Genomic DNA, 26980 nt, shown 5'->3' with positions numbered 1-26980 from the left:
TTGGCATTGCAATAATAAAATATTTTGCTAATTAAATATCCTAGACTTAAGTACAGCTTCTCACTTTCTTTCCTTTCAGAAGTGAAAACCACTGGACCTGTATTCCAACACACACAAGTATCATGAACTCCACTCATTTATGAAATGAAAAGTGACAATATTCAAGTATTTATTTTTAACAGATTAAAAAGTTCTTTCCTGGAGAAGAAAGCTCCAGAACTAAAGGGATCTCATACAATGTACAAAATGTAATGCTCTGTAAGAGAAATGGGAACATAAATGCCTTTCTGACAGTTAAATTGGACCCTATTTAGTTTGGAAGAATAGTAGCACACATTGGAACACCTTTAAAAGGTTCAGACTGTAAAAAGCCTTAAAATACATCACAGGATCTGACACTTTATGCTAGCATTGAAAAGATTTTTGTGTTCCTTGGACATGAGTGCCTCAGGTTCAAAACAGGAGTGTTTTCTTCACATAACATTTCCTTTTTGTGCTGTGAAAGACACTACACGGGCAAAATGTCTCAGTACCATTGTTTACACAGGCAAGAGAAAAAACGGCTCACTGAGTGTACCTCATCTTCATACTTTTCTCTCTTTCTCATTTGATTTTTTGTTTGTTTTTCCTTGCCTCCACCTTTTTTCTACTGTAATTTTTAACTCGTTCATTGGTTTTCTGTCTACAGTTGTACCACTGTATTAAACCTACTGAGACAATGCACTGCTTTTCTGCAGACACACTGGAGCAGGCTTTGGGGAGTGAATATATTACTCCAAACTTCTCCCTGTGATAAAGTAATTAAAAAAGCACTAATATAGCCTAGAAACAGAAATGTTAACTTCTAAAAAGGCATCTTTGTATAAACAATAGCTTTGCAACAACTTAGATCAGCCAAAAGATCATTTGTGGGAAATCAGAGGCAAGAACAAGGTAAATTGTTAAAAAGTGGGAATAAGGATTAACTTGATAAAGTTACTATAGGAAAAAAAATCTGCTGCTGATTGACTGAAGGATGGTTTGGTGATATGAAAATCCCCTCAAAAAACCACCTACATTACACAAATTATAATAAATGTGTTAATAAAGGCATGGCACTCTGCGCACATCCTGGTTTCTTCTTGTTGTTGTCATTGTTCCTTCCTGCTGGAGACAGGACCCCACCAGGTACAGGAATCTTGGTGAGTTTTGAATCTGTTTTTAGTGAACTGGAACAAGTTAGATAAAGTTGTTTATGTGCTGTAAATCTACTTTCCCTGAGCCGAAAACGTGTTAGCTAATGGGTTGTTTATGAGTTGCAAATCTGTTCAGTGAGGTGAAAATTTGTCAGATAATGGGTTGTTTATGAATTCTAAATCAATATTCAGTGAGTTGGAACTGTGTTAGATAATAGCTTGCGTATGGGTTGTAAATCTGTTTTCAGTGAACTGGAAACATGTTAGATAATGGGTTGTTTCTGGGTAGTAAATCTGTTCTCAGTGAGCTAAAAACATGTTAGATAATGGGTTGCTCGTGAGTTGTAAATCTGTTTTTAGTGAGCTGGAAACCTGTTTAACAGAGAGCTCTATGTGTCTTAAGTGTTTTTAGTGTGCAGAAAAGTTCATGGATCTATTAGATTTGAGCAGCACATCTGATTTCAGGGAGGGAGAGATCCATCTGATAATAGATCCCTTATGAGCAGATATACATTCAGTGAACGAAAAATCTGGGACAACAATGCCTTGGATGTATCATAACCTATTTCCTCTATGAAAGTCAATTACTGAGTAAAGGTTTGCACTATTTGTAGGCTTCAACTTAATGAAGCAGAAAAAGGGTGTGGAACTGATATAAGCACACTAGGTTATTTCCACAGTGGTTTTGAATCTCTTCCTAATAAAGGAAAACCTCCTACAGATGCATTCTAAAAATTTTGGAGGAAAAATAACAAAATTAATGTAAAATATGTTATTTTTCAATCCTGCAAGGAAACATTATTAGTGAAATCTCTCAGCTGAATGATATCTAGATCACAGATTCTTAATGTGGAAATAAGAAAACTTTGGAATTTTACATCTTCCAGTGAATGGAATTAGTGGTGTCAACCAATCTTGCCACTGCTTTTCTCCTTGCAGGTGGAGGTTGAATAAATACCTCCACTATACCAAGCATCCTCATGAACTGTCTGCTGTTTACAGTGAGAGGAAAATCACATGCAGACTGTGGGATGGAAGGCTACAAAAATATCAGCTGAAAAAGAATGACTCAACATAAACTGAAGCGGCTTAAAACACGTGAAAGAGAGCAATAAACATATTTATGTATGTCGTATCCCTTCTCACTTACAAAGAAGCATTTCTACAGAAGTATTTCTACAAAATGCCATAGTTCACATGCACATCCCAAGCATGTCCAGTGAACGCTTCCACAAGGACACAAAATTTCATCTGACATTCAATTATTCAGAGTGCTGACTCTGCCAATAAAAAATGAAATCTGGCATATTAAACTGCAAGTAGAAAGACTTCCTAACAATTTCTTAAAACTATAATTCCCAGCTATGCTTTATGGAATGTCTTTAGCTCTTGTAGAGCAACCTATTATGAAGTAATGAAGAATACTTTATTGTTCTTTTAAAAACCAATTCCTATCTGCATTAGTGCTTCCCCAGTATTTATTCCTCCTCTTTGTCTGTTTTAAATGTTGAAAATTCCAGTGGCTTTTCATATAATACTTTTAATCTCTTCTTATAAAACCAGAGCTAAAATTGTGCTTCCACGTCATCACCGCCCATTTCTTCCTCTCTTGTGCTGCTAAGCTCAGCTCCGAAGCCCTGGGTTTAATGCTCTTCTGGGAGTAATGGGAATATCCTGACAACATTGCTTAGTTTATCTCTAACATATCTCAATACAGATGTCATAAATTCCTCTAAGGTAGCCACACATAGGAAATCTATAAAAACCTAAACACCTCGTATCACATGTAATCACAGAACGGTGTGTGTTGGAAGAGACCTTAAAAGCTCATCCCATTCCACACCTGCCACGGGCAGGGACACCTTCCACTGTCCAAGGTTGCTCCAAGCCCTGTCCAGCCTGGCCTTGGACACTTCCAGGGATCCAGGAGCAGCCACAGTTTCTCTGGGCACCCTGTGCCAGGGCCTCCCCACCCTCACAGGGAAGAATTTCTTTCTTATATCTCACCTAAATCTGCCCTCTTTCAATTTAAAGCAATTTAAAATGCTTTTCCTTGCATTAGAGCCAACTGCCTTCATAACCACAAATGACTCCACAGAACCTCAGTGCAGAGGTAGAACATACAACAACTACCCGATGTTACTTGTGGAATAGTATTTTGTTAGTTTGCAGCTGTTTAACTTTTTTCTGTTCCAAAATATATTCCCATTAACATGCAACAGCATAAAGGTGATGATACATCAAACAAACTTCCATTTTTCCTCATCACTCTTTGGTCTTGTTATTGAACTGACCCAAGAAAAAAGTTAAATTTAGACAACACAGCATAAACAGAAATTTGTATGAGATTTATCCACATCTTAAGGAACAAATACTACATAGAACTTTGGAAATTTTGGAAAACAATTGAACTGTTTAAATTGAAAACAATGAAATTGCAGCCTTCAAAAAAAACCCCAGACAGTACTGAAAAAGGATGAGGGAACAAACAAATTAAATATCTTCATCAGATAACTGACTACAGATGAATGTGGTTTGTTGCATATTTTAGAAAAAAGTTAAGTAGAACAGAAATGAAAGACAGCAGACGTTTTTACAATCAACACTTTTGTCACATAGATTTATGGATGTTACCATTAAGGATGTAATCCTTATGTATTTACATTCAGATTTTCCTCAAATTCAGATTTTCCCATGACAAACCTGGTACATTCCTACATACACCTTGTATTACAGTTATGTCAGACTTGGTTGATAAACATTTTATTGACGGACATTGAGATTTTATTGAGACCTCAGATGAAAAATATAGTTTGTCTTATCCTGAAGACTTTGGTGAAGATGCTGGCAGAAATTTTTTGATAGTAGTGCCAAGCTTCAAGTTTCAAAGGCTAGGAGCAGGTCATATTTTATGAAATTTCTCCCACTATTCTGATGAATGAAGGCATAATAAACATGAGGAATGAATAAGTACATTGCCAAGTAAGCCTCTATTAAAACCAAAGAGTTCTGTAGGTTGGAAAAAAAAAGGTCCTAGTATTTTATACTGGGAAATGGACACAGATACTTCACCCTCACTAACTAGAAAAAAAACCCCAATCAAATAGTTCCATTTCCAAGCAATGCACAGTGAGGTTTTGTTTCAACAGTAAAGCTCCTAAAATCACAGTAATATAAATTAAGCATTGCCACCATCACTTCTGTTTTCTAGTAATATGCTTCACACCTCGTAAACCCATTTCAAAACAAACTATTTTGAAGTGGTTAATGTTTAAATGCATCTTACAGGGATAAAATATAAAAATTACTGTAAAATATCGCTGACTTTTTTACTCTATAAAGCCAAGCAATCACCAACTTTTCACTCAATAAAGTTTATTGAAATAAAACCGGCATTTTGGGGAAATATAGGTTGGTTTTTTTTTTTACTTACTTTCAATTAGCACTTTTCTGCCAGCCCAGTTGTCTTTGATGACTTGGATGTTTCCATAGTGGGCATCACTGAAGAATATGCGATTGGTGCCCCTTCCCTTCAGGCTGTAGTCGAAGGCCAGCGCTATCACATTTTTGAAGTACTCCGGGTTTTCATAGGGCCTCACTGGAGAATTCAGGTTGGTCTCATCTGAAAGGTGGATGCTTTTTAATATTGTCCTTCCCGAGTAGAGCAGGTAACCCTCGTGCCTGAGGCAGCTGATCCCATCCTCCGCCAGGTACCCGTGAGCGCAGGCACAGGCTCTCCGCGCGTTCCCGCGATAAAGGCAGAGCTGGTGGCACCCGCCGTTGTTCTTGGCACAGACATTGGTACCTGGGAAAAACAAAATAAACCCCGTCTTTTATAAATAAAAATATACTTAGTTAACTTAGAAAGAATTTAGGAAAACAAAAGGCCAAAATAGTAAATAATGCAACTTTTAACCACAATGAAAGATAATTTTAAAGAATACAATTAATGAGCATATACAATGAATGTCCTTTTCAATTCACAATGGTACGTATTTTATTAATAGAAAAAGAAAATGGGTTATTCTTCCAAAACCAGCTGAAGACTTAAAAAGCATTTCAAGTGTTTTGAGCTTTAAATTTTTTTTAAAACACCTGTTACTGGCAAAAAGTCAAATTTAGCTACCATCAGAATACAGTACTGCTGTAAGACATTTTCTACCAAATTAAATATGCACTTATTGACTGGTAAAAAACTGTGAATCCAGCTCTCTGTTTTTAATGAAGACATTTCCTAGCATTTTGTTCTAATTTAATTTAAAACCTGACTTCAAAAACTTACTCCCTGACAATTGCACACCATTAAGGAATCACTGTCAAATTAGTAACTACACTTGTTGTAAGTAATAGTTAAAATAACGGTAATCATCAGTAATTGGGAACTATTTGTCTTTTCTTTTTTATTTTGGATTATCTACGGATTACTATTATAGCTAGTTGAGATAATTCAGGTTCTGTTTCTGACAGCCCATTCCACCTAACAACTCTGCCCTTTCAGTATAGTAATTTTCCCATTTCTGAAAGTTTTCCAAAAAATGAAGGTGAATAAAACATTTAAATAGAATGTTTTTGGGTACAAAACTGTAATTGTTGGGGAAGATGTAGTGTCTGAAGGTACTGTTGATTGAATTCTTTAACTGATACATTTCAAGCTGAAAATCCTTTTAAGAAAAAAAATCATGGCAGATGAGAGGTAACTTGTTATTTAAAGCAGAAATATTTAATTTTGTTCTCCTAGGAAAAGTTCCATGAGACAGCCCTCTGGAGTTATGTAAAACATGAGGAGATTCAGCTACACACATTTTTACATCCCACTTTCTTAAAAGATACTTTAAAACTTTTATTAGGCTAGAAAAGTTAATATCTGTTTGGAAGGATGAAAGGTGGAGAAGTAAAGAAAAAAAATATGTGAAATAGATCCTCGAGCTTCTAAAATCTCTTGGAAAACTTCAATGCTTCCATGGCTCACCAGCTCTCTAAAAATGTCCAGTTCTGAATCCAGGGTAATCAGGGCATGTCCTGGCACACCTGTAAAATTGCACTGAAGGATGGGAATCTTTCAAGTCCCACTGCAGGATGGATTAATCAGAAAGGGTAAAACAGATGTTTGGAAAAAAAGCACTAATCACAATCAGCACAGCTCATTGGGGTGTTGGGGTTCTTTGTTTGGGGGGTTGTTTTGATAACAAAAGTCAGGAAACTATTTAGTTACACTGTGATTTTTTAAAGAGTTAACTGCTTCTAGTTCAATAAACTTAAACTATATATATATATATATATATAAAATAGTGTGAGATAGAAAAACATTCCAAAAATATTTTTCACCTGTTTTTTTCCCTTTTGTCCTTCTGGCTCACTGACTTCCCCTCCCAATGACATTAACCATTTGTACCCTAGTGAAATTTGAAAAGCGTATTAAAAAATCATTCAGGTATGTTTTTCAAACTAACATCAGTAGATTTTTAGCCTCAGTAACCATTTCTCCTACACCTTATGTGATCAAGTCTACAAATCCATCAACAAAAACTACACATGAAGAATTGTTTTATCCCACTGTTCTATTTTCCTAATTTATAATATAAAGCCCTTCCAAGACAGCAGACATTAACAATTTCCAGCCTAGTTAAAAGAAATGGATTTTCGTGTGGATTTATTTTTATCTGCAAAATATGATGCTCTGAAATTGCATGCAGAAATCAAAAGTAAAAATTATTATGCATATATGTTTGCAAATTATTTTTTCTCAAAAATATTTAGAATTTTTAAAAAAGAATTTTATTAATTTGTAAATAAGTTTAATTTCAAAACAGAGATTTATTTAACATGTCACATTTAATGCAGTATTTTAGGAGAGATTTATGGAGAAGAAAAAGAGTCTTTGGATAGATAATACTGTGATTAAAACAAATTTTGAGTGCTACCAACACTAGAAATATGTTCCTATTAAAAACTTTATATATAATAGTGTTAACATTCTTTTTTTTTCCTCTTTTTTTGAGTATATTTCTAGAAAATTTTGTCTGGATTACCCAGTAGCAGTTTTTACTGAGGAAAGTGTCATTCTTTTGAAATCATCATACACATCTAACCAATTTTCCTCAGTAAAACAAGTTTTTCAAGGTCTTGTCAAAACCAGAATTTTAGAGGTAAAAAGGCAGTTAAATAGCAAGATTATTCTTAGTCAGGTAGTGGAGAATAAAGTTTAGCCATCAATACCATAAATCACAGAGAGTCTATAATAACTTTTGGCTCTTGAGTTTGCTAAACTAATTGAATATAAAAGAAATATGATTATTTTCAAGGTCTCTTTCAACAGGAGAAAAATAAAAAAAAAAAGAGACTCAAACCCAAGTAATGTCAGCAAATAAATATTGAGATGCAGAGGATGGGAATTTCTATTAAGAAAAAAAATCTGGTTTTCTTTCCAACAGAAATCTCAAACTGCCTGAAATTACTGCTTTGTAAAGCACAGTTCAAGGTCTCTCAATCCTGAGTTCAAGTTCTCTCAATCCTAAGATTAACTTTTAAGAAAAATAAAACAAAAACCATTAAACCTGGAATGATAGGAAGTGTTTTGGTTTTGGGTTTTCTCTTTGAAACACGCTGAAGAATTTCAGTAGGATTTGTACTATTTGTTTTCTTTAGCACATTAATTTTAGTTTAAAACAAAAAAAACCTTCAAGAGTAAAAAGTGGTGATAAAATCATTGATTACTTAATTTTTGGAATGCTCTTTAATATACAGAAAAAGTAGCAGGTGATATTAAAACAACCAATAGCATCCTTAAGAACAGCCAACCTTTCTCTCGTGCTCTATTAAAGACTTTCACTTCCTTCAGGTTTATTCCAAGGCCAGTCCTCATGGTCACAGCATCCGTGGCCTCATTCTTGTGGCCTCTTCTAATAGAGCCATTTGCATGTGCTCTGCCAAAAAAGTTGAAGATGTCTCATCAACAATCCTCAACTAATTCACACCGAACAAATGACTGAAGAGCAGTGGAGAGTTCGCTAAACAGGAGGTGGAGAAGCCTACTCTCATCTAAGGCACTTTTTATCTTTCACAACTCCCTCTCCTTGGAAACTGCGCGGGATTCCGCGATCGCGCCTGTGACCTTGCTAAGGGACGGCTAATCCTACAAAGGTGAGGCACCTTGCACCGAAATAACGTTTGGAGATTTAAAATACTTATGAAAATAAATTACCTGTCAGACCAGTAGATGTAAGCTCCGAACACAGCAACTGAAAACATATCCACATTGCTCCCTGAGAGCACAATCTCTCGATTCCCTCCACTCTCAAGGTCAATTCTTTCTATCTTGTCGGTACGAGCATCACACCAATACAATTTATTTTCCTAAAGATTAATTTCAAAGGAAACGTCAACAGGCTTGTCCAAGTATTTAATTAAGAGTTATTAAAATTACATCAAGGTGGAACACCAGCTGGTTTTAATGAAACGTAACAAACACTGCACATTTTAAGGTGTGCTGGAAGACAGAGCAACCAACCTCATAATCGATGGAAATCCCGTTAGGCCACGCAATCCCCAGGCTCACAAGGACGACCTTCTCAGAGCCATCCAAGTGTGCTCTGCCTATGCAAGGGGTCTGTCCCCACTCTGTCCAAAATAAATACCTAGAACGTTGTAGAAATCACCAATTAAAATTGCAAACAAAATGTCTCTAAATAGTCTTAAGAAATTAAACGTACCATAATACTTGTTTATTGGACACTTAGTTAAGATATTGTTTTCAAATTATATATATGAAGAAATTTTTAAAGTTGTATCCATTAGTCCTATGCGATTCTATTCCTTAAAGAATTCAGCTTTGTGTTTGGGGGAAAATAAAAAGCAAGTTAAAAAAAATTTCTGGAACAGAAGCTCTTGCATCTAATGACTAACAAATGCTGTGATAATGCAAGGGATGCCTAATTTAAAAATGCTTTAGATAAGAAGTAGCGAGAAGCAGTGTGGGGAATGGTAGAGCAAGGGGACCTTATTTGAGAAGAAAACATTTTTCAAATTCTGCCAAATGCCTCATGGGAATAATCTGAATCTTACTTATCTAATCTCATGCTCCTGTATACTCAGTGCCACAGTTGCATCACTCGTTTGGGATAAGATGTTTTATCAAACTTCTACCTTGATAAACTTCTCAGTCTGTTGCTTCAGGTTTAGCAAAACGGGGCCAAAAAATTTACACCGAGCACTTCCATTACTTTGTGGGGATATCTACATATATAAATGTATGTGTGTATATCTGCGTTAAAATATATTAGAAACACACAAACATATATTCTGAGGAAGAAATATCTAATATAACAGTTGAGAGCTAAAATATTACTAGTTGCCCAAAGAAGAAAGCTTTTCATAACAAATATTCATGGAAAACTAAAACTTTCTTTAGTAACATGCTGTACATAAATGCAACAGAACACACAAAACCATTCTCCAACACTTTCATCTGTGTGGAATGTATGTGTTAGTTGGTTTTTAAAGATTACAAAACCTTCTGGGCATTACTAAACAGTTCTGCTCTGTGTCTGGTGACGACACTACTCCAATCTGCTGTTAAGCAGCAGTATTTGACTAGATGACTACAGATATGTGAAATAATGAGGGATAATAATGTGATAAGGGTGAAAAAAATTATGAATCCTATAATTTGCTCATCAAATTCAGCTTCCGAAACAACCCACTTTGGCTCTCATTGTAGAGCTTTCTGGCTCCAGGAAAAATGAATCTGTTCTCATAATTCTTGATATAACAAACAATACCATTTATACTAATGACAAAACTCATGGAGACTAGGAAACTGAACTGCAGCCTGAGTTAATTTAAAAATATGTTGAGGATTGCCAAAATAGGTAGTATTAATCAGCTGGATTTTAACAATGACTACATAAGTTTAATGCAATTTTAACCAGATTATTAACAGCACCTCTAAACAGAACCGAAATTTTTCTCAGGCGTCTGGTCAGAGGGTTATTTGAGACTGGCTTAATACAGGATACGAACTAAATGTTGACCACAAGAAAGAAGACATTCAATATACTCAAACATTCCTAAAACCAACCCATAATTAGCAGGTTAAATGAATCTAAAATCCTCCAAAGAAGATCATAGATAGCTGCCAAAAAATATTATATGAATAAATACACCTGATGGGGGACAAAGACGCCCTTTTGTTGGGCTGCACATTCCTCACTTTTTCATCAGTGACCATAAATAATGTCACCAGCCAGCTGAATGCTGCCTGCTTCCCATCTTGGCATAACTGGCAGATGCAATGAGCTCTGATAACTGCTATTTTCTTCTCTATTCTTACAGCTGTCACCTCCAGCTTCCAGACAAATGCAGAATGTGAAATCAGGGTAAGGGGAGGGAAGAACACCTTTGAAAGTTTTACCTCAAAAAGAGGAAAATATTTAACAATAATACAAAGGGCAAAAAGGCCTTAATCTTTGGGCAGAAAGGCAGGCCTGTACTTCCCTAGTGCTTCTCCTGGAGGAACTGAGAGGAGATATCTCAAGTTATCATCTTGGGGCACAATATTATTAAAGAGATGAAGCTTTCCTTCCTTTGCAGAAGGTGCACCATTCTACCAGACAAGTAAAACAGTAATCTGTGTTCCTCTAAATCTTCTTGAGTATCCTAAACAACCCCTGTGCCGTGGGCAGGGACGCCTTCCACTAGGCCAGGTTACTCAGAGCCCCGTCCAGCCTGGCCTTGAACAACTCCAGGGATGGGGATTCCACAAGAAGTTCTGGAGGTGGAAGGGGATGGTACATTTCCTATTTCTGTCAATACTGCAGGGTAGTCCCTGCCCTCCAAAATCACCTGGGTGAACACAGATGTCACTTTTGCCAACGCTTACTCTCCACTCCACAACCTTTATCTCACATGACTTTCAGCTATACCCTGTCCACTTTCTCTGCATGTAACATCTCCACTGGGATGTTACACGATCCTGGAGTTTGTAACTTCCAAGGATTACACTGCTCTGTGACTTCATCATAAAGTCCTTCATCAGCTGATGTGGCTTCCCTGGATTTGCTGTCCACTTCAGATTGAAGCACGCTTCCAAGCAACCTCTAACCTTCAGCTGAAACGGTTTCCTTAGAAAACCAGAAGTATTTTTCAGCCAACTTACGGAATGCTATGGATACAGAGAGCAAGGCAAAAGCTCCGTGTACGTTAGGAATAACATGTTACCCTTTCTCTGGGTGTACCGCGATAGAGCGTGGCTGGTCCAGCCCCTGGGAGATCACCACGTAGCGGAACGAGCCGTTCAGCCGCGCCACCTCGATCAGGTTGAAGCCATGGTCAGTCCAGTAAATGTTACCTGGGGAAAAAAAATCCCACAAAGTCACGGCATGAAGGAAAGACTGTGGGAAATGGATTTGTTGAGAGTTCTTAAAGCCTGACAGAAGGCTGACATAATATGAATTTGTATGCAAACTCTGAGATAAAAAATGCTGACTTAGAAATGTTATGGAATATGACAGACATTGCTGAGAGGAACAGAACTAAAACCAAGTTTTAAAGGATGGCTTTGCAAATAAAGCCATCTACTTTGGCAAAACAGAACTATGAAAGATGCATTGTAGTAGGACCTACAAGGGGCAGTTTTAGATGTTAAGGCATTTACAGCATTGTGTGGCAAACGCTGATAGGCTAAGAAACACTCATAATGTCTTGTAATTAGGAAATAGTTGGCTTCTGATTATGATGGCATGAATTACAACATCTGTATTGTCTCAGCCTTCACATGAGACTGAAAATAGAATAAGAGTTTTTAAAACACCTTTTATTTGCCCTGTCTCTGGGTCAGAAAGGGGCATAATCCGACAAAATACTACTTGGAAAGTGTTTAAGTCAGAACCAGAAACTGGCTGCTATATTTTCATTTGCATAGGTGTTACATTTTTAATTTATAGTCCTATCCAGCCTTTTTATAGCATAAATTTGTATTGACACTGTCCATCTAAGAAGTGCCATCCTACATATATATATAAGTAATTTCCAGACATTTACAGTATAAGAAATTGGAGCTGAAGGGAAACCAAAGTTATTTCACCTTGTGCTGAAGAGGCAAGTGCGTTCTCTCAGAAATGATGACAAGTCCTGGAGCGGGCTCAGACCTACCTGCTATCCAGTCCACTGCAATGCCTTCAACCCGCCCCAAACCATTGGTGACAATGTCTTCTTTCCAGGTTTGGTCTCGCTTAGCTCTGCTGATCTTGTTGAAACCCATGTCTGTCCAATAGATCGTATCATTTCCTATAAAACACATGCAGCGGTTCTCAGATTAATTCACTTACTTCAGTCCAAGTATCTGCACTAGCAGTGGTAAATATTGCCAGTTACAACTTTATTAATGTTCATTAAGTTTCAAAATTATCAATTTAATGCCTCATTCCTTTTCCTTTTCTTAAATTTTGTTTAAAATAATTCTGTCACAATTCTAGGTTGTTTAGTACACCACATGTAGCACAATAGGGCTATGACAGCAGATGGACGCTATTACTTCTGTTAAAAATCACAATTTACCTTTTCCCTAATGGAATAAATGCTTCAAAAACATACTATTTTGTCTGACACCATCCCAAAATATTTAGGAGTCTGGAAAGCTACAGCGTAAAATTGCTTATACAGTCTTTTTCTTCAGTAATCAGACATATTGAATTTTAACAGTGTAAGAAAAAAACCCCAAAAAACTAGGGAAATAAAAAAGTGACATTTGAGAGTGATATGCTGACAAAAGAATAAAAAAATATATTCCATCCACATGTCAACTTTTATTTTAAATATCCTGACAAGCTTCCAATAACAGTCTTTTTGTTTGGTGTTTCAAGACATCTCAGCTGTCCTCCCAGCCTTTCTGCTGCAGTGATTGTCCACTAAGTGGAAAAAAGGGACAACTTTGACCATTTAGACTCAACAGCCAGACACAGGATTTGAAGTGGCCCACGCACAGACACAAACTCCGCTCTGTGGCACATCATAATCTCAAAAAAGAGGTGGAGCAAAGAAAGCGAGAACATCCCTCAAGCAGAACTGTCTCTAGTTTCACTGACAGGGTTCTGTAAACAAGCTGAAACCAACATTCTGCTGGCAAAGTAATGAGCTGATGACCTCCTGAGTGACATGCTTTGCAGAGAGATATTAAATAATATTTGTTACTTCATTTTTTTTTCATGCTTTGTAAATCTTCTTTTAATTCCATAATAGTGTGAGTGCATTTGTAGAATATATATTTCTATATACAGCATAGAAATATCACCTATACAAATAGATAGAAATATTTTATCTCTCTCTCTATATATACGTATCTATAGATATGCATTTGTGTGTAAATAGTTGTATAGATTGACAGATATATTTATAAAATAAGAGAGTTATTTGTGACCATATAATATTGGTATGCTCAAGAATCTTACCCCACCACCAATTAAACAAATGACAATTCTGACTTCAAGCAGACAAAACAAATATGAGAGGCATGCATTTTGCTACTTATTTGCTAATTAAAATTTAAAAGTATCAAAACACAGGGAGAAAAAAGATGTATGCATCATGTCTAGCTTGTTCATGTCTGCAAAAAACACTCTCATTAGACTTTTAATTATGATATACTGTACTACTAGCATATGCAAATATATTTTATCCACTTTGCATACCTAAATTACTGAGATAACAGCAAAATTTGGGAATCCTTCCCAATTAGGGTGAAATGAAAGCAGCACTCACTAAGTGGAAAATAAAACAAGATGACATCTGAAACCACCTCCAACTTGCTTTCTGAATCATATTTGATGAATGTAGGTTTTAGAAACAAATTTATAAAATTCAATATAAAGTACCAAAATGAGAAAAAACAGCTGTTTTTGAAGCTGAAATGCAATTGAAAGCTGTAATTTTTTTATAACACACTATCCCCTTGTGACTTCACTGCGGTACACCATTTACATATATCTTTGCAATGCATTTGTCACTGCCAATTCTATTCATGTTCCCTGTGCTGGAACTTCATCAAGCCAAGTTGGAGAATCTCACTTATTTTCATTCAGTCTCAAATTTCATTTTTCCAAAAAAGTCAAAAGTCTAATTCTTCCAAAATATTAATTTGATATTTATTAGCTAAGTTCACATAAACCTCTCTGAGGTAGAAGCTAGCATAACTTACGACTATGTAAAAAAAAAAAACAAAACAAAACAAAAAACCCAACAAAATCCCAAACCAAAAAATATGAGATGCAAAATAGCCAATAAAACCCTAGTACTGGTATTTTAAATTGAAAGATCAAATTTTATTGTTCTGTGTAAGATGCAATAATTCTGTAAAGTTTGCATAATTTAAATTTTAAAAAAATTAAAAATAAAAAAATCCCAAGAAAACCCAATTGCATCTGTCATGAACGTGTGGTCACCACTGCCCTCTCCTCCTGTGTCTTTCCAGGAACAGATTAAATCTCTGTAACAGAGTCTTTCCCATCTCAGATGTGTTCTCATAGGCACTGGCTTTTAAGTGATTTTTATGTCTCTGGAGACTCTAACTGAACTATACCCATGATATGAGAAAAGCTCAGAACATCAGCTGCCACTGATTTGAAAACAAAATATACAGCTATGAGGGCACTGCAAAATGTTGAGAGAACTTGAAATTTTGCTAAGCAGAGGTGCAAGAGCACCAATGAACCAGCGTGTCAAAAAAGCAAAGGTCTAATGAATGTAACTTTTAGCCCGGTAAAAAAACAATTGGTGATATTTGTGTGATGAAGTAGCCCAACAGAGGCAACAAAAAAAGTCTGATTTTAATACCAAGGCAAATATTAACATACACTTATAAAAACCCCAAAACATTCGGATCTCTCAGTGCTGAATTCCCAGGCAGAATCTATGTCAAAATAACAATAAAAAAATGGAGTATGACAAAATGAGTCTCGAAGGAAGGCTGGCCAAAGAGCTGATGAGCTCAAAATACAGACACACAGGATATTTTACAGGTCACTACTTGGTCACAGATTAATTTTCCAAAGACTAATCAAAACTTGCTAACATGTTTGAAGATATCCAAATACCACCGGGTGATGTATCCAATTGCTTTTAGAATCTGATCTTTATTTTTTTCCCCACCTTCTTTCACATGCACTCAAAACTGAAACCAGCTAATTTCATAGGAAGTTTTGAGGCTGTGTAAATCAAAAACTATTTCTGTATGCACGGTGAAAAGGCATGTAGTGTGCTCCAGGTGGAAATGCCTGCTCTTCAGGCTGTCAGAGCTCCTTTCAGAAGGAAGAAACAGAACCAGCCTTGGCTTGTGCCCTGCAGAAACGTGGCTGAGCTGTGCTGGACAGGCAGAAAACTGTCCCACTCCGCTGCCAAAGCCACCTGCTAGGTACACCACCACACAGGACTAAGAAATTCCATGGAAAAAGTGTCACAGCAGGAACATGCCTTTTTCCTTGATGAACACTTTCTGTAAAACCAGCAGTTTCCTACTCAAGTTTTCAGTGATGACTCCGCCAAAAGGGAGCAGCTGCTGTCACCAGAACAATCGGCATGTGCACAATATTTACTGTTTACTGAAAATATTAAAGGTAGAGCTTAACTCTGTAGCATGATCCATTTCCAATTCCTTTAAATGCAGCTGTAATTGCTCAGAAGGTTTGAAAACAAGGGGTTACTTCATTTATGAGAAGAATTTACAATTTTAACCATACATACAACAAATTATACACAATATTTACCTGCATGGAAGTCTATGCCCACAGCAAATGAAGCCCCAGATATAGGCATTAAAGCATCCATTTTATCATTTGGATCAAGAGGGATTCCTCGAATTCCCTCATGAACAGAGTACATGAGAAATGATTCAATGCCTAAGGGAAAGATAAAGCAGCCAATGAGAGCGAAGTGGAAGTTTTCCAAATAACCAGCATCAGAGGAGCTAATATTCATTAGATATAATTTTACAATAGCGCTCCACAGTTTTTCAAAGTGACAACTCCAGCTCTTTGAAAAGATATCCAAGAGTTTTTACAGAGCATTTCTAATTAAATTACAAACGTGGTCCTACCAAGAGAAGGGAATCATTGTCTGGTTCAAACACCACCTTATAATCAGGTTACTTAGCAAAAATGGAAATTAAAATTTAAGAAAAAATTGGATCTGAATTATGAGAAAATTTAAGAACATTTTCAGTGCACATCTATGCTTTGTGGACATATTCAGCATGAAATAATTTTAAAGAAGTTGTGGAAAACAGGACAGTAAATTGTCTTTCAAGGTACAGGATTCATCTCAGTCCTGTTTGCACATTTCCTTCACAGAGAGAGAGAGAATTAGTGATGCATTTTAAATGTCTACTTTTGTGTTAGAATAATCAAATTCCAAATGCACCTATTTCTGTTCAGTAAGAATAAATTCTACTGTGTAGAGTTCTTCTTACATAGTAATTCTCACGAATTAGTCTTAATTAATAGTAATAAATAATATTAAATTTATAAAAATATAAGTCACCTTGACCATAAGGCAGTTTTGCATTATTCACGCAAAGAGCAAGACTTTGGCTCTAAGTTATGTTCTAACTTCTGCCAACTTAAAAAGATTTAAGGAAAAATTTGGTTTTATTTTATATTAAGAGCAATACAACAGGATGAGAAACCCAATCATTCAGAGAGTTGCAGCCTATAATTTAGTTTAAAGATAAGCCATATGTCCCTGAACAAATATTTATTAATAATGGCGCCTATGTCTGCTTTTCTGTCTACATTAAAAAAAATAATCAGAGTTACCACATAAATTTATTTATTTGAATCATTTAATGAAAAGCTAAATTCAACCCTGTCCTAACCACAACAGACATTTCTCCGTTACTGCTTTAATCAAGCTTTTCAAGTACAGTTATTTAACTAAAAATGACCAAAATAAGTTTATTTACTCATTGCAATGTTCCCCTAGAGCTTAAGTCGGTTAAAATAAATGCTGAAAGCCGTTTTACCTTTGCAGGCCATGCGGTTTTTTTGGAGGTTGTAGCCTACTGTGCACACACAAGTTCTGGTGGTTTCTGATGTTGGCAAACAAAGTTGGGAGCATCCCCCGTTGTTTAACTGGCAGGAATTGCTGCCTGTGACGTGATAGGAGAAGAGACAAGAGAAATCAAAACTTGAGCAATGCAACCCTGGATAAAAAGTAAGTGTTGTTATCAATATATTATTAATATTTCCTATTTTTGTTCAGATAACCTATTTGAAAAACTGAGGTATGCATAAAATATTTCATAAATTCATTTACCTTTCCATGCTTCTCTCATGCAGAATTTCAACCCCACATTTCCCCTCAGAGCATAAATAATTCTGTTTTCTGAAAAATCTGCCTATTTTAAAGTAAAAGTGCATGAAAAACCTGAACATTCTATGTTGAGTTAATGATGAAATCTCACTGACATTAGTGTATCTTAATCTAGACCACGAAAAAGTCATTGATTATATCCTATTAATTCATCAAATGTTATATTAGCCTGGTTATCTTCATGAATGAGCCTTTTTTAGTATATTTAAGATATACTCCTAAGTGATCTCACAAACCCATGCTCCTAACCACCTAATTATTACAATATTTGAGTAATAGAAGAACATATTTTACTCAAATTTAGAACAGACATTATAGACAGTGAAATAAACACATCTCAGAAATTTGAAGGTTTGTGAAGAAAAAAATAAACTCACTAAGACACTCAAGGAATTAGTTGATTACAAGTTTTTATTTTCTTCACATTGGGAGACCCACATGAGAAAAGATAACTGTGCACCCGAAAAGTTGGTTAAACACACTTAAAATGTGACTCACCTTGCTGGGCTGCTTTATCATAGACTTTCATATGAACAACACCTGCAGTTTTGTTTCGCAGGACAGTTGGGTTTCTTCCATCTTTTTTATTGCAGGTGCCAATCTGAGCCAAGTTCTGGTCTGCCCACCAAAGCTTTTTATCTGTAAAATTTCCAAGTTTTAGAAATTAGGAGGATCGCTATCAAACTGCACATGGCTGAGACCTAAGGTGGGAAAAAGCTTTCGAGGTTAATTCTGAGATCAGTTCTAAGGGAAATTGCCGAAAAAGGTTACAGAGAAAATCTGAAGAAATTACATTATTAAGATTCTGCAGACACGAAGACCAGAATATGCAAAATGAAAAATATTCTAAATATCAAGATTTGGAGATACAAATGAAACTCTCTAAATTTGGATATAATTTAAAGAAAATCAATAATTTTATTCAATGACTAGTCAGTCTAGAATTGACTGATTGAAAACATCATCCTGCAATAATGATCAATTAACAGTAGCTTGCATCTGAGGATATTTTTATCAGAAAATCCTCAGAACAAGAAGTGCCTGTGCTCAATTTGATTATGTCAATTATAACAAAAAGGCACATGAAAGCTAAAAACGGAAAGGTGACTGTGTGTTATAATCCATATAAGGAATATTGGGAATTGGACTTGTTTTTTTCCTGTTGGATAATTACCCACAATCCTAAAGGTCAGGTTAATTTTTTCAATGAAATGTTTGCATGGGAAGAAGAGTTTTTATTCTTCACATCCTCTATGTGACACAAATCAGAACAGGCCCTTAAATAATTTTGGTAATGGTGTTTTGTGCATAGTAACATGAACTTACTGTTGAACATATTCAAACACATATATAAAAAATCAGCTGTTTTGTAAGACTGGGGTACAGGAAGAAAACACATTACATATGGTTTTGGTGTTTTCATCCTTTATCTCAAAGAAGTAACCAAACACTTTTAGGCATTTCTTTAATACTTTGTGCAAAACCTCAACTTTGGCTGTGGTTTCAGCAACCTCCCAAACCTGTCCTTGGCTGACCTGCCTGCCTCCTTGGGAAAAGGAAACCAACAAAAACTCCAAATAACCAACTCATCACATTGTTTTACCAAAGGAGGAACGCATGGCACGTACTTCATCAAGAAGTTCATTACCGGTGATTATCTGCACCACAGATATTTTCATTTCTCCCTTTTGGTAGTAGTGTAGAGCCAAACCCATTTGTACCCGAGCAGCTGACCGCCAAGTACCACTTTTGTTTACTGAGCTACTCAATGGGACCAAATCTGCTTCCATGCACAGTTAAGAGTGTCTAAACAACTTCCATCAATGGTGTCAGACATGTCAGATCACGGAGTTGTTCTCCTCTGATGATAAAAGTAGCACTTCACAAACTCATTAGTAATCCTAAGGTACTTGGCCGTGACTGCAGAGGTTGAGGAGTCTCCTACATCCTCTACGCCAATAAAAAGGACAAATCACAACAATTCACAAGTGAAGTAGCACAATACTCTTCAAATTTTCCCTTCCACTTTCACTTCTTGTTAACGTGAAACCTGCATAAACCTTTAAATAAAAATGTAGCTTACTAAATCTTACTGAACAACTGCTTATTCTTCTCTTGCATAGAATGGAACACCATGATTTTTAGGAGGAGACAAGGATAGAGGAGGGGGGATTTAAATGAGAAAGGTCATATGAATCCTGATCTATTATAGTTAAAAAAAAAAGGTAAAAAATTTCATAATATCAAAAAACCCCACCAATCTAAAAAGCCAAACCAAAATGCCTGAACAACACACAAATTCTGAAGTACAGATGACTTGAGGTCAAACCTCTTATGAATACCTGCCCCAAAACTTGCCAGTTGTACACTAAAACCTAAGAAATAAATGTTTAAATTCTTCAGAAACGGTTAGGTGACCAACAAACACCACTGCATTCTCAAACAAATAAAAAACAAACAACAATCACATGGCTAATTTTGACCATAATTCTAAGTTAAATTTGGACTATTTCTCTCTGTATTACTGATATTTGTCAGGGGATAACTCACCTATGATGTCTAGTATTCAGGATTAACTAATTATTTCTATATTAATTTTAAAATATAGCAGATGATTTGATGAAAAAAAACCCACTTAAGCATAAAGACAACTTGCTTTTGCACACAAGGGAAGAAAAAAAAGCCGTTTTGGACCTTTAAGCATCCAACTGAAGTGATTTATTTGCTTGATTATGCTAACAAGAGTGTTGCTCGATCGCCAATTATAATCTTGTTGCTGAAACTGGGTTATAATATATATTAAAATTGTTATATTTATCCATTCTGCTGGGTAATTATCATTAAGAGCAGCAACATATTGGGAAACAGCAATTTCAAATGCCAAAAATTGCTACCCTAGATTTGTGGGCAGTCCTTTGGAGATTTCAAGTAGTACTCCGAATGCAAATTTTGATGGGTCATTAGTTTTCATTAATGGTGGTTTGAGTATTTATGGAAGACAACTATGCACTGCACTTAGAACCGGGCACATTGCCTAGATATATTTCATATATTAATGCTAACGTAATGAATGGCGTTACGGCAATTAGAAGACTGATGACTTGGAAAATTAAGGTGTATGTGTTTGAAGTCTCCTGATCTAAGCAGCCCCTTTCACTTTGCAAACAGATCCAGCAAAGTCACAGCTCCCACCATCTGAGCTACCAGGAGAGCTTTCGGCTGTTAGTTTTTGAAACTTTATTTAGGATGAAGCAAAAAAATCAAATAACCAATATATCATCTAATGCATGATGAAAGTAAATGGGAGCATGAATATATTTTGGTAATATTAACCTACATTTTCTGTCTAAAATGAAATACTGTAATTGTTACTTTGTGTTTTGATCGCTTGATAACACAGCTTGATGGCTATATTTATATACAGTTTTTGTTCAAAAGACATTCTTCTAATATCTGCATGCCCATTGAAAAGCTATTATGTACATCTAATTTTGTTGTAATGCTGATTGAATTTTTTTTAATATGAATTTCAACAGAAATAGCACTTACACATAAAATCATCCACTACACGGAGTTACACTATTTTATGCTAAAAAAAGACCAAATGCACAACAAATTATATCCTCATTATACAATGTACATTATATTCCTATTTTGTAGGGACATGAGCTGAATTCTGTGGTTTTGTGTAAATTGTACTTCTGCGAGGACCTGATCCAAAATCCAATCAAATGCCTCCACCAAAACTGCTGACAGAAGCCTTCAGCATCCCTTTATTCTCAGCTACAGACTTGCAGTAACTAATCAATACTTTTCTAGAAACTCTCAGTTTCTCATTAGAGTAATTTGTCATTCAAGAAACAGCCCACCAGTTTGGAAACATATCAGAAAATGCTGCAAGCTCCTTTGCAACTCAGATCATGTGAAATAATGGCTTTGCTCACCAATCCAGAAACACAGCTTTCAAATCAAAAGTAAATTTCTAACCAGTATCATTAACAGTCAAGGAATTATTTGCACTGAGTAACTGGGAAGGCAGGAAATGAGACTTGATGCAGAATTCCAAATACATCTTTATCATTTGATCCCACTCAAAACACTGGCTACCAGAAAAGCAGCTAAAATCAGATACTGAATGGTAGATTAAACTCAAACTTTAAGGCAAATATTGAGAGTATTTTATTATTGCTGAAAAGAACTTTGCTGTACTGTGTAAGACACTCAAAAATTCTTTCACGTGGAACATGCTGAATATCAGAACAGGGGATATATTTGATATCAACTTATAAATGGTGCCAGCAGCAGGTGGTGAAAATTATGTAGGGCACAGGTTGCTGTGAATCAGACAAACTTCTAAACAACTAAAAAAACCAGTAGAGGTCTTTGAACAAAACAAAATGTAAAATTTACTATGTAACAGAAGAAAATTACTATGACCAAAGGCAAGACAATAACCAGTGGGAGGTACTAGACAAAGAATTCCTGTGTTTTTGACTGATAGATCAGTTAAAAATGGCTGATGTTGCATACACTGACATCTCACAGAGTGAATATGGATTTGAGGAAAAAGTGGTAAGAGTAGAAAAGCATGTATGACTTCACAGATTTCCAGCAACTTCTTTGCAATAAAGAATTGCAACAGCAAATTTTTTTTTTTTCTTTCTTAAAGGCATGGAAAAATAACAATTTTGTATATATTCAAATCCTTTGCTTTCAAATGGAATATAATTTTCATCCCATCATGCGCAAAAAGATTATAGAATGCTCAAAAAGATTTAGCAAAAGCAGGAACCAAAAGACTAGGAATTTTGCTCGGCATATTGAAAAAGAAAGATGACTGACACTGCTGAGTAGAAAACCAATAAATGAAAGACCCAAAATACAGAAGGATGTGAATTATATATTGTTTCCATTTCCCTCGAGGATAAACCTGAAATACCTTGGCACCAACTTGTTTGCTAACATTATTTTTTATGTCTTATCATTACCTTCTATAAGCTTCCACTAAAGAATGCAATAGTAGGAAAATGTTAAACAGAGCCTGGAAAGGACAAAACAACAGCAAACATCTTAAACAGAAGAGGTAACTTCCAAATGGTTTCCAACAGCTGAACTGCAATGGTAAAATAGAGGAATTGAAAGCAATAAAAACAATGTGGAGATTGAGGGATCGTGCTAAAGGAGAATCCTCACTGCTGCTGAAGCTCTGAACCACTCCATAAACTGTATTATGAAGCAACCCAAAACTTTACTGACTTCACTGGCAGTGCCTGTTGAGTTCAAATCACAGAACACAACCATGGAGTGCCTAACTGCTTCTCTTTTCCAATGTTGAAACTAACAGAATCAAAGATCAAGAAACTCGAGCTATCAGCACAGAGATTACCAAGGCAATCTGAAGAAGGCTTGGTTGGGCCAAGCCTGTCCCAGTCATCACTTTTGTTATAGCTCTAAAAAATCTTCCAGAATGTGAAGTGTAAGATACAGAAAAAGCAACAGTCAGATCTGTGAGTTTTCTGTGCAAAAGGCTGTCCAGCCACAGGATGGAAGACATCAGCTCTTGACACAGGCTGTGGGGTTTTACTTGAGAGTCTCTGAGCTCACGCTTCCGCACAAGGAGACTGATGGCTGGGGAAGATACTTCCCAAACAGCTAAGGAAGTTTTCAAGATCAACAACTGAGGTGCTAGAAGAACATCACTAGCGTAGTATATTTAAAATTCAGCAATTCTTCTGAAGATTCTTTCTCCTTGAGTGCACCTAACCTTGGCAGGGAATGGGTGCATGGCAGCTGGGGTTATCTCAGATCATGTTTCCCATCCCCTCAACCCACTCAGGTGCCCTCCACTGCTTCCTTGTCTCAGCTCCTCAGTCCAGTAAAGTTCTGGTGATCAATAAGCGACCAACTTTGTGACCTGGTGACACGGCTGTACAAAGGGAGTTTCAACATACCAAACTCCATCTCCTGTTTCCACCTCAGCGGAAACAACCCAACAATATGACAGGATATATACTAAAATACACCAACAAAGAAAGTTAGCTGTCCAAAACAGCTGGGGAGACACCAAATGCAAAAGACAGAATAATACAAAAGAAAGCTGAAGATTACAGGACTCTCCAGCACTGGGTGGAACTTAAATCCTACAAAACAGTTAAGGGTTTGGGCATAGATACCATCTCGCTCTTCAGCCACTGGTGAATTCAAACGCTACAGAAAAGATAGCTCAGTGTATTCACAGAGGAGGAACATTCCATTCATGTTGCTTAACGGTGTTTACTGTGTATTTAGATACAAGCTGTCAGGAAAATTTAGGAATAGAAGCAAAAATTATTCAATAAGCATTGCAATTACTGTGATTTACCTGCAAAACCTCTAACTAAACTTGTAGGCAGACACATCAGCAGGAGCAGTAAATTTTCACACACTATCATGTTAAATCTTACATTAGAACAAATCAGTCATTCTTCTTTACTTGTATATTATTAGTTATGACCATTGATCAATTAGAGTTCTCTCCTCTTGCTTCATAAGGCATCGGATTTGCTGTTCTGACCCCCTTTACGTCCACAAAAACCCTGCTCGTAAGAACCTGATGCACAGCCACTTGCTCTTTAGGAAAATAAATGGCATTTATATTACCATGGTATGTTCCATAATATGAAAACCCATAGGAAAAATGAATGCAGGAATTTTTCATGTTTTTCAATCAGCACATAAAACACTGCTGACAAAACTGTATGTGTGTCTACTGTTCTCCAGCAGAGTTATATGGGGAATATCACTGCAATATCAAGCTGCACTTTAGCACAACTATGACTCCAAAGCCTCAAAGCAAACCAAACAGAAAGCCCCAAACTCTTTTTAAGTTTTGTCCACCATTTTTAAGTGGGAAGAACTTAATTAGAACCCATTAGAACAAAGCATCCCAAACTATGAATATTAGAGGCACATGTGATAAAACCTACACAGCAGATATTCCTCCGTCTCCAGATGTGCAACAATTCAACTACTTTCATTGCACTCTTCTTTACGTGGTAGCTATAAACCCTTTATTCCCTGTCCCAGAGGGACCATCACTGTTGTAGCTTCTGTGAATCACAGATGAGCACCTGACACCAGCACCAGCTCAGTATGAACAAACACTCTTTACACCTCCTGTTAAAGACTTCCTACTGCTCCCCAGAGTAGAGGTCATTTATTCAGCCTACTTCTAGTCACAATCCAATCAATGAGAAACAATTTGTCCAAATTAACATTCATGATTCCTTCTGACACCAAGCCTGCTCGTGTTTATGAATGCACATATAAAAGCATAATATATCCCAGATTCTGACAGTGTTTGGTGTTCAGTACTGGGCAAATGGGTGTATAATAAATCTAATTTAGTAATTACCACTTAAAATATGACATAATTTAAACCATGTGCATAAAAAATCATTACATTTTATTTAACTTTCACCAGCACATTATCTATATATATCTGTATTATTTAATTAATCAATCAAGTAAAATATTTCATAAAAAGTCTGGCAGTTGATAATTCACTCACCCCCCAAAAAAATCTGTTTATCTTTTTTTCTTTCTTTTTTTTCTTATTTTTTTTTAAGATCCAAGATAAATATAAGTGATTTTTAAGTGAAGCAAAATAGAGGTCAGTAATTTGTAGGAAATATGGAAAGCTCTAAAGTAATCTCTAAAAAAGCAGAAGCATAAATATAAATTCTCAGTCAAACTGGAATTTCTTACTATACTCTGACTCAGCTACAACAAGACCAAGAGCTGAAGGTACATAAAAGTCAGTTTGAAACAATACTTTTATAATATTCAATGATCAGCATTTTGCTGATATTTTTAAATGAATTTTTCTTTATGCTACTGTTCTTTTGAGTTTTCTGATTGATGTTTTTGAACATTCTAAACATTTCTTATTTACAAAATGTAACAAATAGAATATTTTTATTTCAATCAATTTTATACATGGAATATGAGCAGACATCTGAAAATTTAAATCCTCAACCATCAATTCATAACGGAAAGAAGTCTTCCGAAAGTGCCAGGCAATGCAACAAACTAGGAATATTCTGAGCTAAGTAGGAAGAACTGAGAAGACAAAACAAATCACAGATAATTCTGGGTAATAAACAGTGTAACAGCTCTTTCCCTTTTCAAAATTCTTTACATGTGACTGTAGTAAATATAAGCCATCAATTTGTTACCTTAATTCCAGATACATATATATACACACATACACATGCCAGTCTGTATTTAGAAATATCCTTGTATTAGAGATTGCAAACTGTTTAATTAAACGTAAAGAAATTTTCATGGACAGCACAGTCTCACTTGTGAATTATTTACATAAAAAAACCCAGTAACTTCCCTAAGCTTTTTATATTTCATTATTAATTAGCTTTGAATAATTAAAAAATATATTATCACTGGACTTACCCATAATGGTTAAAGCTGTGGCTTTTGTTAAGTCTTCTTTCATGGATTCAATTATTTCAAGATTACCACCATCTAAATTGCATCTACTTATGGTTCCATTTCCTGAACTGATCCAGTAAAGCTTGTTCTCCCCATAATCTATTGATAAACCTGTAATTAAGGCATACAGCTTTAACTGTAGCTTTAATGGATGATATACATTTATTGTTAAGCTCTTTTCATTATGAACGTGCATTTAAGATATATATATACACACAATTGTGTTATCTAGTCACTCATCTACTTACACTTAAAAAAAATTTGAGAAAACCCAACTTTTCATTTACAATGAGAAAAACAGGCTTTTAGAAAGATTTGTGCCTTTTATTTCTTCCAGCAGTTACTGAAATCAGTGATTGACTGATGAAAGAGCATTATCTGGCATGAAGAATTACTTGAATAAGCTGAGGTCGTAAGCGAGGTCAGTAACAACTTGTAAATGCAAACCAGAAGCCATCATTTATATCCTAAAATTATGAATACACATAGATTTGGTAAACAAGGTACTTTTTGTGATTCAGAACTATAAAAAGTCTGTTCTCTCCCTGCTTAGGATGATGAAATACCAAAATCTAATCCAAACTCCTAATAAATTTATAGTATTACTTTTCATTTTGATTCATAGTGAACTGATGTCATAATCAGCTCTTCAGAGTTTGAAGCAAGAGAACCGTCAAAATAAAGATACTTGCAAAATAAGCTACTAAATGAATAGAGAGTTTTCTGAAAGTAAGAGCAAAGAACTAGGAGATAATGTATTTCAGACTTCTGTAATCCTTTAAAAATGTTCAAGAAGTGGTAGCAGGAGATTTTCCACAGTGAAATATTTTTGGCATGGCAACAATGCCTGCCATAACAACTTGCTTTGGCGCTCCAGCTTTCCCAGAACTCACACTAAGTACCCAGTAGCAAGTTGCCAAAAAATACCGCATTTCACTGCATGGGTCAAGCTCTAGATATTG

General features: G+C 35.8%; 1 protein-coding gene across 1 annotated transcript in view; it reads right to left on the bottom strand.

The window, feature by feature from the left end:
- LRP1B (LDL receptor related protein 1B) overlaps window positions 1–26980 on the bottom strand; it is a 498089-nt gene that overhangs the window by 137746 nt on the left and 333363 nt on the right. Inside the window, exons 32-41 of the mRNA XM_058421333.1 lie at window positions 25980–26129; window positions 18030–18170; window positions 17182–17307; window positions 15929–16060; window positions 12324–12458; window positions 11391–11520; window positions 8683–8809; window positions 8377–8528; window positions 7974–8098; window positions 4609–4980 (exon numbers count right to left, since the gene is read on the bottom strand). Of these exons, the coding sequence (XP_058277316.1) occupies window positions 4609–4980; window positions 7974–8098; window positions 8377–8528; window positions 8683–8809; window positions 11391–11520; window positions 12324–12458; window positions 15929–16060; window positions 17182–17307; window positions 18030–18170; window positions 25980–26129 (1590 nt within the window). The remainder of the gene's footprint in view (window positions 1–4608; window positions 4981–7973; window positions 8099–8376; window positions 8529–8682; window positions 8810–11390; window positions 11521–12323; window positions 12459–15928; window positions 16061–17181; window positions 17308–18029; window positions 18171–25979; window positions 26130–26980) is intronic.

This window comes from Hirundo rustica, chromosome 7 (assembly GCF_015227805.2).
Source record: "Hirundo rustica isolate bHirRus1 chromosome 7, bHirRus1.pri.v3, whole genome shotgun sequence".
Taxonomy (NCBI): Eukaryota; Metazoa; Chordata; class Aves; order Passeriformes; family Hirundinidae; genus Hirundo; species Hirundo rustica.
This window is presented reverse-complemented; position numbering and strand designations above follow the sequence as displayed.